Source organism: Aphis gossypii, chromosome 1 (genome assembly GCF_020184175.1).
Source record: "Aphis gossypii isolate Hap1 chromosome 1, ASM2018417v2, whole genome shotgun sequence".
NCBI lineage: Eukaryota > Metazoa > Arthropoda > Insecta > Hemiptera > Aphididae > Aphis > Aphis gossypii.
The window spans coordinates 69879536-69893129 of record NC_065530.1 but is presented as its reverse complement, the minus strand read 5'-3'; the positions used below and the strand labels follow the sequence as shown (position 1 = coordinate 69893129).

Sequence of the window (13594 nt, the reverse complement as noted above, 5' to 3'; positions counted from 1 at the left end):
GTAAAAATAAAAATATAATTATTATCAAATGGGTATGTGATTTTTTATAAAAAAAAAAATCAACTAATTAAAAATGTGTTTGTCTACTTTTGAAATACGAGTAGAGTATTATTTTAATAATACAGTTTAATTTTCCGGCTGACTAAATCAATTTCGATTAAATTTTTTATTGATTGTACGATTTTTTTTTTTTTGCAGATTGTATAATTATAGTAATATGTTTTATATTTTATTTTAATTAATCATTATATTAGAAATAGACATTTTATATTATAAATATATGTATAACTACATTTTTAATTTTACTTGGCGTTCTTTTCACACCAAGTTGCAGCAAAGTTTTTTTATGGGCATTAAATATTTGTATTAAATAAAAAGTCAATAACTGAATAGAAACTAGATACGTCACATTTTTGCTAGGTATTTGTCAGCTAGATAATGATAATAATATATATTATTAGTTCAATCGTATTTTATGTAGTGTGCACTCTAATTCATAATATAATATGTAATAGAACCTATCTTATAACCGAGTTTAGCTGAACGTATATTATAATGAACACTATCGATAGTATAGAGTAACATTATTTACTAAGTAGGTACATGTACAGGCTACAAGATATATTATATGACAGTTACACGCCACAAGTGTACGTAATTGTATACGCGTATTGTATTCAATTTTCTTTTAGTGAACTTCCCAAAATTATGCCAACTTTTGTCACTTAAGTATCTTGCATTGTTGATGCCTTTGCCAATTATTGAAACAAACGCATTTAGTGAAAACTCCTCTATATCACATTTTACTAGAAAAAAAAGTTTTCAACAGTATATTTATATACAATTTATGATATATCCATGTATTATGTATATATCGATGATATATTTTAATTATTTTATTTATTTATTCTAATATATAGGACATAGGTATATATTTATATTTTATCCAGTTTCTTTGGTTGTTAAAAAAGTTACATAAGTGCATTAGTCCCTTATCTATTAATACTGAAAATGCAGATATAACTGTATTTATAAATATTGTTAAACTTTACGAAAGATTGTAAGTTAACGTTGTTGAAAATTAGTAACCAGCGCATTCTGGTTCGTGTGTAGTATAAAATAGTATGCGTACTCTACTATTTTTACTTAGATTCACGAGTAGCATCACAAGCTGCTAAGGCACAGGATTAGATATGTGGAATACCTATATTATACGTACATCGACTGCATATACCGTCTTACGTGATGAAAAACAATAATGGTCATCATTAGTTCAAAAATTGTAATTATAGGCTAAACAATAACCATTATATTATATTATTGAAATAAAACAATAAGAATCGGTCACTATAGAAGCTATTTGGCCATAATATAGACAATAGTGAATAGACTACAGTATATTACTTGTACAATATATAGACTTATCGTATAAAACGATTTTTAGACCAAAATTATAATTTTCGGTAGATAGGTAAATAGGTACACAAAACAATAATATACCTTCCTATCTAATATAATAGATTATACATACATTATAATAATATCTTAAAGGTATTTTTTTTTCGAAACACTAAAACAGAACGCATATGCAATAAATTTATTATTTATACATACACCACAGATATATAGAATAATATTAATACATATATTCTATATATCTGTGACATACATCCAATTTAATATCAGTACACTATATTATAATTTATAATTCTATACAGCTTGTATAATATATACATATCGTTGATCGATGTATCATTGATGACATCATATAATTACGCTGTAGGCTATATATAGCGCCACATAAATATCAAGATATCTAACACGTAGTACACACTGTGATAACTTCAATAATTCATGCTCTATTCAACCTATTATATTTGTAAGTTAACATAAACGTTTTCGTATGAATTCTATGCACGGATATCACAAAGTATAATATGACATAGTGTTGTGCGATACGTCTCTGCAGCTTTTATTTAAAATTTTTATTAAAATCTAGTCAATAATTATTTTTATTTGCTGACTCGATATAAACACCATCATAATATATAATATTATATTACAATACTGTCGTATACTACGCACAGCATGCACTTCATAACAACAGTCGTCGTTTAAAAATATTTTATAAAACTTAGGTAATTTAGTAAGAATTATATTTTATCGGAATTAGCTATTGTTTATTATAGACTAGTCCAATGTAGCAAATAGCTGATCTCACGAAATCGTCATTTTACCAGATTGTAATTATACGCTTCTGTTACTATAATCGAGCCTACCTATTGGTATATCTCTTATTCTATTGGAGTCAATCCGTAAGATTCTATATGACGGTCTTCTGTACATGGGTTAACCGACTATCAAAACATAGGCCAGTATATTATTTTAATTTTGAGTTAGTTTTATTTTAACAAAATATTTCTGTGTATATTTATTTTTTACTTTTTAATCAGCAAAAGTTATAATATTGTATGATATCGTATCAAATAATATATTATATGAAACCAATCTGAAAACCATTAACTACCTATTAGTCGTGTTGAAGATGAAAATATTAATAGTATTATCGATTTTTAGGTAGGTACTTAACTTAAACAGGTTACTCAACTGGTTTTTAAGCTTTTAATACTTAGTAGGTATATCGCTAAAAAATGCGTACATAAATGCGACAATTATAAATGTTATACTAATGTTTGATTATGACAATAATGACTGCTACAACTAAATTATCATACGTTATAAAGAAATAAAGTATGTCAAAAATGTGAAATAATAATCATAACTGTATATTCACAATAATTTCGTGCACAAAAATTACATAGACAACACGGTAAATAAACACACATGTAATTAACTTATAGACACATAAACGTTTGTCCTGCAACCGGGTCTCAGGTACTTCTGCTATATAATATTATAGTGGAACTGCTACAGAGAGAACCCATCTATTTAGTACTTAGTGTCTATTTGTTTATTTTAAATTACTCTTTAGCCTATACCTATTGGATTCTCCTTCTTCTATATAATTAATGTCAAATGTCAATGTGAAATATTATGTAATATTATGCATATTAATGAAATATAAGATTATATGAACTTGGAATGTTCAGGTAAGTTAGTTATAGGAATAACTAAATGTTACGCACAAAAATATAATGCTTTTTTCAGAAAAGAAAAAAACAGAAGTATACGACTAATCGCGGTGCAATGGATTGTGATGATAAATCATAATTTAAAAATAATAAGAAAAAATATACGGACCGGATACAATGACTAGGTGTTGGACACTCGTTTCGCTTCACTTAGTTAGGGGCAAACATGCAGTGTTGTATATTATAATATATTTTAAAGCAATGATAAATCATCATTGGAAAAAACAGTGTACGCATAGAAACATCAAATGGTCTCATAAAAGAGATAGTTGAACTATAATTTTTGAAATTGATATAGAAAAACAAACGATTTTAACTATACACACACTATATAATACAATAATTATCTGAATTAAAGATTTAATATTGTGAAAAACATACAAATTAAGACTTAAAAAACAATTAACTTATTAAGGTAGATTTAAAACGAGTATTATAAATTAAATTTTTTTTTTTTTTTTAATGTAAAATATAAGGTAATCCGAGTTTGTGGCTATCGTCTGTTGTATTTTAGCTAAGTACATTAATTACAGGTCACAGTGGACTCACCGCAGATACGGTATATTAACGACCCCACGTCAAATAACGGCCAACGGACGCCGCGGTGTCTATTTCAAGTCGCAAGACCCGCTGGTTACGGTGTCGCCGGTTCTCTAAACGAAACCACAAATCTGTACCAAGCCAACCCGCGAATGGAGGTTCGCTTACGGAGGTGAGAACTATGTCTTAGTGCAACACGGTCCCTGGATTTTATTTCCGACCCAGGTTACCCTTCGTTGCTGTTAATTGTTAGACATAGCTCGCAGGCCGACCTCCAAGTACTTAAGAAGTCTAGCTAGTGTACTATAGTGAAAATGTAAACTTCTAATTTTCAAATAAGGACCTATATTTTCAACTTTAAATTGTTTGATGAATAATTTTAACGTATTAAAATCAAAATTTGAGCAATTACTAAGAAAAACGAGCCCATGCATGGGCATAGCGAGGATGGAACAGAGGAGGCACTTTCCCACCCTTGCTATATGCAATTTGCATCTCAAATCGAATTAAAACAATTTTTTTATGTAATTATTATTGGCATTTTTATAATCATGTTTTAATTCCCCCCCCCCCCCCCCCCCGATTGAAATCCTAGCTACGCCCACGAACCCATGATAATCGATTTGAAAGAAATTAGTGGCTTTAATGACTTTAAAATTTTAGTAATTGATATTAATCTATCAACTCGTATAATTTACACTAAATCCAATATTACATCTATTTTATTTTTTATTTTTGCCCATTAAGCCATTTCTAAGGATTTGTAGTAGGTATTTGTATGATATTTTGATAACAAAAAAACTATTCATTTGAATTTTGAATGAGGTACATCAACATTTCCAAGAAAATTATACACTAAATTATTAACAGTAAAAATAGTACTTTTTTTAAAAAAAATTCCACAAAATAAATTCATTATTATATGAAAAATTGGGTGAGCGTACTCAGTGAATCACCTTGCATAGTACCTACCTAATAATATCATATATTTTAATGGTTATCATACATTTGCATTATACCTAGACTTCACAACTCAATTAAAAGGCATTACATAGTATATATTTTGGTAAACAATAGCTCATAACTCATAACTCATAAGCCTGTTATTACAAATAGCTAATGTCTCGCATTACAATATTTTTGATTGCGTATAAATATTCATTATATTGTAATATAAGAATATTTACTGTGTACACTTATTATAACTTTTAATTAATAATAATTAAAGTACAATAACAAATGCAATCTACACTACTAGTGTTTAAATTTAAGCATGTATTGAATAATGTCAATAATGAACATTTTTGTTGGCTGAGTAGGTACCCTGCAATATGTATATGACACCGGGTAACCAACACAGCTATTAATGTCATTAGAATAAATCGAATTACTTTCTAAAAGCGTATTTACTAGATTTTATTAAATCCCTTATAATAAAAATATTTAGATATAAAATGTATTATATTAACATTTTATAATTATAGGCTAATTATCTTTGTAATTGAAGCCTTTATGTTAATAAAAAAAAAAAAAAAAAGTCACCTCCATTCGACCATCTAACCAAGTATAAAAAATTATATATCTATATTCTATATAATATATCATATCTAAATATTATCGTGCATTTGTTAGAAATTTTAGTACTAGGTCATCCCAAAAACCACAAAAATATTATAAAATCAATATGCATATATTAGATTTGGTTAATGTTCCCGTCAGGTTTTATTTTGGTTAGATGCTATGTATATAATATAATAAACATAAAAAACAATAAAACAAAAAAATCTTTTCCGGAAATAAAACGTTAGCGGTGTCACCTAATAATCTAAATAATAATATACCTATATCTAAATATGCGAAATGTATCCAGAATGTATACCTAAAATATTTAAAAATGTATAAAATATTATATTATTTATTATATTAATTAAATTAGAACTTATAATATTTTTATAAAGACCGTATAGTTTTCAAATTCTTGAAATTTTTTTATATTACATAAGGAACGTCTTTTTGAAATACAAACTTCTATTTTTTAAACTATAACCGCTCTTTTCTTCTGTAAATTATTTAATGGATAATTTTTCTGAAAATGTTGACGCATCAAAATCGAAATTTAAATAATTAATTTTGAGTTATTTAATCATGAGTGCCTATTAAGAAAAATAACTAATAATTGATAATAATAAATAAATAAAGATAATGGATTTGGAAAATTGATGCTATAGTAATTTCAAATATTAATCTATCATAATAAATTGATTCATTTTAAATATGTATTAGCGTGAATGAAATGTTATAACATTTTTTTTTACCTATCATAAATATCTTTGTTTTTGAAATGTTAAAATTAAATTATTTACTATTACCATCATTTGAGTACATTTAAAATCAATTTGTATTTAAAAACGCACATTCACAAACTCTACCATTGTCCAAGAAAAATATATTTTATTTGTACAATTCAATGTACATGGTATAAGTGCACTAACAAATAACAATTCTATTCTCAGGTCTACAATAAAAACTGTTCAGTGTTCTCGAGTGAACCACAAATCACGACTGTAATTACGTTTGTAGAAAAAAAAATAAACGGAATTTGCAGTTATAAAAATATTACTAAAGTATGTCTAAAGATTGTTCTAAAAAATAAATCATTTTATCTTAGTATGGTATAATTGCAATTTGCGACTAAATGATCTCGTGACAACTTATCGTGTGATACCTGACCGTGTACGACTTATTTTGTACTGCATTTTGATCGTGAATGACTAACTGTAAAATCTATATTCTACAGTTCAAATAGGTTTGGTTTAAGTAACCAAAAAAAAAAAAAAATATATATTAAAAATTATTTGTTTAGATTAACTAGCATATAACATAAGAAACTGTGTCAATACAAATTTGAAAGAAATCGTAGAAGACTGACTAGTTGGTTTCGATTACACATTCATACCTTATTAGTGTTGAGTCTGTCACCACTCACTACAGTAATGGTTGTTTTTAATTTAAATTCAATGATAAACAGTGGCGTATTTAGGGGGGAAAGAGGGAAAATGGAGTCCAGGACAGCACTTTTAGCCTTACTATTTCGTAAATAGATTAGAAAATAAATTAATACATTTTACAATTTGCTTTGATTATATTGTTATCTTGGGTATAGGTACTACTGAAAGTACCTACAGCTACGATGTTCAATAGACAACATTCTAGGGCACTAGGTACTGAGTAGATTTTAGATTCTGCACGAAGTGATAAATGTATTGATTTTACAATGATGGAAAATAGTAAAAGTCTAGGTTAATTTTTTACTCAGAAAAAATCAAATTTCTATCTCAAATTAGTGTGGTTTTCGACCAAGAAAAGATACCATAAATACTTTATATTCAACAACTAAATTTATTTATGAAAAAATAGATATTAATGAAAAAGTAATAGCAATATTTTTAGATTTGGCTAAAGCTAAAGCATTTGACAATGTTTACTATAAATAATTAATTAATATTTTGACAGGTTTTGGAATAAATGGGAAAAGTAATTGCTGCTTCTCTAGTTATCTGGAAAATAGGACACAGTTAGTCTCAATGAACAATGTTTTAAGTAATTAAAAATAAAAATGATTGTGGTGTCCCACAAGGTAGTGTATTAAGACCAATTTTGTTTATTTTATATAAAAGCGGTATTTGTGAACTACATATAGGTGGTTTATTAATTCATACGCTGATGACCCTTGCCTCTTTTTTCAGATAAATCTTGGAAAATGGTAGGTAAAAGAAAATACTACTATAGGCCTAAATAGAGTTTTTTGCGAACTAAATAATAGAAAACTAACATTAAATATTAAAAAAACTAATTTTATAGTTTTCTTCAGTAATAGCACTCTGATTCCAGTTAATGATATAGTTATACATACTTGTGATAATATTAACTCCAATACTTGCAACTGTCAACAAATAATTATGGTAACACGAATAAAATATATCTGGGTATCATTATTGATTCAAATCTAAGATGGAATATACACACAATATATAGACATCTGTGATATAATATACATTTTACAATCAAATTTATACTTTGTGCATTAATAGTTTATTCAAATAATAAACCTCTGATAACATTTTCGTAAAATAGTCTTTATAAAAATTTTTCAAATAAAGGTCATCATTGTTCATTATCAGTATTATCTGGTACTTACTTTAATTTAAAACATTTTTTCGTGTACCTATTGTTGATTACTTATTAAAATTTTGATAAGTTTTAAGCTAAGTATATTAATTATGGCCTATGGGTATAATAAATTTCAATTTTTTTCAACTATTGTCGATTTCATTTACTTGGTCAAAAACCTTAATGCAAGGTTCCTTATAAGAAGTTCATACTGGAACTCTGAACTAAAAATTCAAAAAATATAGGTACAATTATTATTTTTATTTTTATAAACATTTGATGTTCAAATTTAAAAATAACAATAATTGATAAAAGATAATGTTAACAGTACGAAAAATGTTTTTAAGGACTGTATTCACAGATGAGATACTTGATCTAATTATCTAATTTCATTTAAAGATACTTTTACAATATTAGCTTTCTTTTTAAATTTCGAATGGAATGAAAAGATATGTAAAATTGACTCAACAGTTTTTCTTTATCTTTACTTTGAAACCCTAAATTCAAAATTAAACAATAGTTTAAAGCTCAAATTAGGAAATAAAATAAAATAAAATTTCAAATTTCAATCATTTTTGTTGATGAAAAATTTTGCATTACACTGTAATAACGCAAAAATAAAACAAATAAAAAAAAATGTAAAAATAAAAATATATAATAGCGAAAATTGATTATTATGTATGGTTATTTAGCTTAAATAAATTCTAGGCAAACACAAGCCTTGAATGAATACCGTAGTTATTATAAGTTATTTTAAATTTGCGTAATTACTTTCCTCCTGATCGTCAGAGGGCTCTCGAGGTCGTAATTTGAGAATGACTTAGTACACCGTTGGTAAAATACATATTAATTATTAAATTGTAATAAATTTAATAAATAAAATGTAATAACTATATAAAATATAAATGCGCATACACCTTACCTCTTTCGCAGCTGTCTGAATACGCAGTTGACGTAATAAGAATATAAATAAAGGTATTTTAAACATTCAGATTGAAATGAAGTAACACTGTTTAATTTCGATTTGAGAAAAAAGGAAACGGCTCAGTTGTCGCTCGCAGGATCTGGCGTGTAGTGCTTCTCTGGTGCTCATGCACTTGACTCGTTGAGTGGTGCTCATGCACTTATTGCTTTGAAGGGTGCTCATGCACTGATGAGAGGAGACGACTTGATCAAGTCGGCTCGAGTCGTAGGCGGCCCTATCAAAGGATTCTGCGTTACCAAGAAATTGTCTTTATCCCCGGCAACGGAGACCCTTACTGTACCATCCATTGTCTTTGGCGGTACACGAAATAGATTACATGTGTTGTGCTACACTGTCACAACTATGCATAATATCCTACGAGACCAAATAATATAAATCGTTCCTTTCATCAGTTATTTAAGATCTTTATTGGGGCTTATTATGTGCGTGCGACAACTCGACTGTTATTTATTTTATTGAATAAAAATAAGAAATTTACAATCATGATATGTGAACGTGGGCATATCATTAGAACACAAATATGTCTGAATCAGATGTTAATATTGAAATTGACATTTATATTTTCTGAAACTTTGATAAACACTTATACTTGAGGCATCACATACATTATAGCCTATAGGAAGAAAAATCCCGATTTTGGCAATTTAGAGTACATTCAAATATATATATCTTTTTTATCGTTTAAATTTAATATTAATCAAATTATACCTAGACAATTTTGTGCATAGTAAAAACATTCATCAATCATCATAATAATAATTTGATATTGTAACTATTGGTTCGTGCATACATTTTATGCAGTAAACAATATTTAATATGTACATTTAATCAATGGTTATTAATTATATTACTATATTAGTTGATAATAATTATACTATTTTTACTTATGTAATATTTAAGTTAAGACCCAACACACACAATATTAGTTAAGTTAAATCTATGTTTATTAACCAACATATACATAACATTAACGTACAAAATATTATTCAATTATTTTTTTTAAATTTATTCAAAATACTTTTTAATTTTGAAAAATAATAATAATAAAGTCATTAAAAAAAATAAAGTAAAATGTAAATGAATCAACGTCTTTCTGTTTTGCCAATGCCTCTTTTACCAGCATACAAGTGTTTTGGTCGTTTAGTTCCAATGAATCTATCAGCTTCACCTTTGAGACCTTGCTTCTTAACTTTCTTCGCAATTGCTTTGTGCGCCACTTGTTTAAGTTTCAATTGCATCTGAATTAAATAAATAATTATTCATAAATATATATTATGTTATAAGTTATTTATATATACCAGGGGTAGGGATGGTAAATCCATGGCATGTAAAAAGATTTTTAGGGCACGTAAAAAATTTAAATATTTTTTTTATTTTTATTACATATAAATAATATGTATATTAAATATATTGGCAGTAGATGTTACTTACTCTCAGTCATGTTTCCACAACGTCATATCGAATTATATATAAAAATTTTATTAGTTAAAGATTGATTTACCTTTTTTATATTAATACAGTAAGTATATACCAGGAATGGCTGGCCAGCAAGAAGAGACTCACGAGTCACCAACAACATTAATAAAAATAGAAGAGGCCAAAATGTAAAAAAAAAAGGTCATATTATAATAAAATACATAAATTCACATTAAAAAAATGTTACGATAAGATATGAGCCATAAAAGTCTACGACGCGAGCTGCGGTTTAGCCACCCTTAGTATATACAATAAAATTACGATCCTTTTATAATGAGCAGTAAGTTAGCCACCCTGAGTATATAGTTTATAAGAAATTTTAAAGCACACTCGAAAAAAAAAAGGAAATTTTTGGCACATACTGTTCAAATAATTTGTCATCCCTGATCCATAATAAGAAATTAGAAATAATACATACCGAAGAGTCACGAACACCAGATTGATTTCTTGGTAATCTACTCTGACTTCTTGATGTTGATACTGAGCGTTGCATAGATCCTAAACGTGGTTTTTTGGCATTTGTTCTTGACTGAGATCTTGTTAATGAACGAGCACGACCACGAGTTTTTGTAAAATGAGCCTATAAAATAAAAATCAAATGATTGACTTAGAGTATGTAAATTTAAAATTACAAAAATTATAAATTTTTACTTCATCAGTCCCTTCCATGTCGACACCAAGATCTTCCATGCGGTTTCTGAAGTCTGTAGCACTACGGCCACGGGCTCGAGCTGGGGCAGTTCTAGGTGTGGTAGGTTTACTGGATTGTCGAGATATTCTACTTTCATTACGATTAATAATTTTGCGATCTCTAATCTTTTGAGCCAGTTCTTTAATTTCTCGCAAAGTTTCATCAATTTCAATTTTAGGTACAGCATAATATCCAGCTTCTTCTCTAAGCGCTTCTTCTTTTTCAAGATCTTCAACTTTCTAAATTCAATTATAAAAATGTTCAGATTAACATTTTATATTTTATTTACTATAAGCTGATAATTATTTTTAAAACATTTTACCTGCAATAATTCCGCATGAATGAAATCTGCAATGTTTCTTCCATTCCAAAATTCTGGTATTACATCATATTTAATATCATCAGGTAGATCATAATTCTTTTTAAGGTCCAAAATATAATCATCTCCAAGTTCATCTTCCAAATTTTTCTCAAGCTTCTTCTTAAATTCTTGTAGTTCAGCCAATCTTTGTTTTTGCAATACCATTTCTAATAAAAATAAATATATTATTAAAAAATTAAAAATTGATTTCATAAAATAAAATATACCTGGTATACAAGGAGGTCGTACTTTTTCATCGCGAGTTTTAGGTAGTGCTACATGTAATCGATTCAAAATAGAATCAACTTTCTTAGCTTGGATTTTGTTTTCAATGCGATAAGCTAAGAGAGTATCACAGGCCTAATGATAAAACCAAAATTAAAAATATAAAATAACAATAAAAAAATATTACCAAAATTACCTGCTGTTTAACTTCCATAACACCTTCATCAGTTACAGCAGACATTGACAAGAGTGGAACATTATTTTTTTCAAAAATACTTAATGCTTCACGGTTAGCCTCACTCAACTGATCCATAGGTGTAACATCAACTTTGTTACACACAACTAATAATGGCTATAACAATAATGAATAAGATATATTACAACGTAATATTAGTTATTTTAATAAACATAAATACAATTTAATCAGTAGAAACTACTTATAAGGAAAACATTTTATCAAGATAGCTTATTGCCTTTGTTTAATTACCCATATTTAATCATTGAAAAATAAAAAGGTAAAAGTAAAATTTTGAATTATTTAAGATAAGAAATTGCAGCTTAGAATTAATTCAAAGAAAAATATTTTTGTGACTTACTTTGTTGGTAAATAATGGTTTTATAGACTCATAAAGCTTAACTTGTTCTGCAATTGAGTGACCACATTGTTCAGAAACATCTATGAAATAAAGAATAGCAGCTCTTAAATGGGCCAAAGCAGTAACAGCCTGCATTTCAATAACATTTCTTTCTTCTAAAGGATGATCTAATACTCCTGGAGTGTCCACAACTTGCCAACGTAAGTATTTGTAATCTGTATGTCCAACATACAAACTTTTTGTTGTAAATGCGTACGAGTGGACTTCTACATCAGCTCTAGTTATCTATACATAAACAATAAAACAAAATTAAAAATCAATTTAATAACAACTAAAAATTATTTACCTTATTTAAGAAACTGGATTTTCCAACATTAGGAAAACCACACAATATTAATGTTCTAGTGTATGGATCAATTGATGGCAAACGTGACAAATGCTGACGAACTTGTTCTAAATAAACTAAATTGGGAGCTTGTCTTTTCATAATTGTAGCCATCCTTTATCATTTTAAAATATATAAAATAAATTAATACTTCAAATACAATTTTGTAAGTAGATTAAAATAATTTACCGTCCAAGAGCTGCTTTCTTCAACATTTTACAGCGATATAATGAATCACCAAATTTCATGAGACGAACGTAATCCTTACCAACACTACAAACAACATTTCACATTTGATTTCATATCAATCCAGTTATAATAATAAAATGTAAGAATTACTTGTCAATAAGATGTCTTGCTTGATTAAGTTGCCCAAGAGCAAGTTTGTAATGGTCCTTATCGTAAAGTATATTCATTAAATCAGCATAAAACGGATGAATATTCTGCAAAAATTTACAAATGTATTTATTATTATATAATATAATATGTTATTGTAATTTAAAATAATGCATACGTCTAATTTGGGAAATTCTTGAATAATCATTGACAAACGTTCATTGAAATTCTGTTGAGTATATCGTACTTTACGTGTATAAAAAGACCGTATTCTGGATATTTTATAATGTTTATGCACAACAGTTGGAGTCTTACGTTGAGTTTTTGATAACATAATATTAACAAAGTCCTGAAACAAAAAAAGAAACAATAAAGAGGATTAAATAAGTTAAAAGCTGTAATTTATATTATATACTATGAATAATATATATATATATATATAATATACAATATGTATATTTAATGTTACCTTTGCGGTAGGTACGACCGTGATCTTTTTGAAGTTGTATAAAGGCATATTGTCTGATTAATTTAAATTACTTATATAAAAAATATATATATTAATAAAAGTTGAAAGTAAATGAATAAATTTAAAAATTATTCTAACTACGCATCTGCGTTTCAATGTTTTCAAAAAAGGAAAGAAAATAATATTATCATAACCTTACTCGACAGTA

At 27.2% G+C, this 13594-nt stretch overlaps 1 protein-coding gene across 2 annotated transcripts; it reads right to left on the bottom strand.

Annotated features, from left to right (window-relative positions):
• Positions 1-9769: 9769 nt before the first annotated feature.
• Positions 9770-13566, bottom strand: LOC114131839 (nucleolar GTP-binding protein 1). Of its 2 annotated transcripts, XM_027997151.2 has the most exons (12): positions 13387-13565; positions 13096-13266; positions 12921-13024; positions 12771-12854; positions 12543-12696; positions 12197-12481; positions 11797-11952; positions 11603-11735; positions 11337-11542; positions 10975-11253; positions 10742-10903; positions 9770-10085 (listed from the first exon to the last, which is right to left on the bottom strand). In XM_027997151.2, exons 1-12 carry the CDS (start codon positions 13432-13434, stop codon positions 9930-9932), a joined length of 1938 nt encoding a protein of 645 aa, XP_027852952.2. In that variant the 5' UTR covers positions 13435-13565; the 3' UTR covers positions 9770-9929. The 2 variants fall into 2 exon arrangements, with proteins under 2 accessions (XP_027852952.2, XP_050053465.1); XM_050197508.1 differs by having other exon boundaries at positions 11337-11735; positions 13387-13566.
• Between the last annotated feature and the right edge of the window lie 28 nt (positions 13567-13594).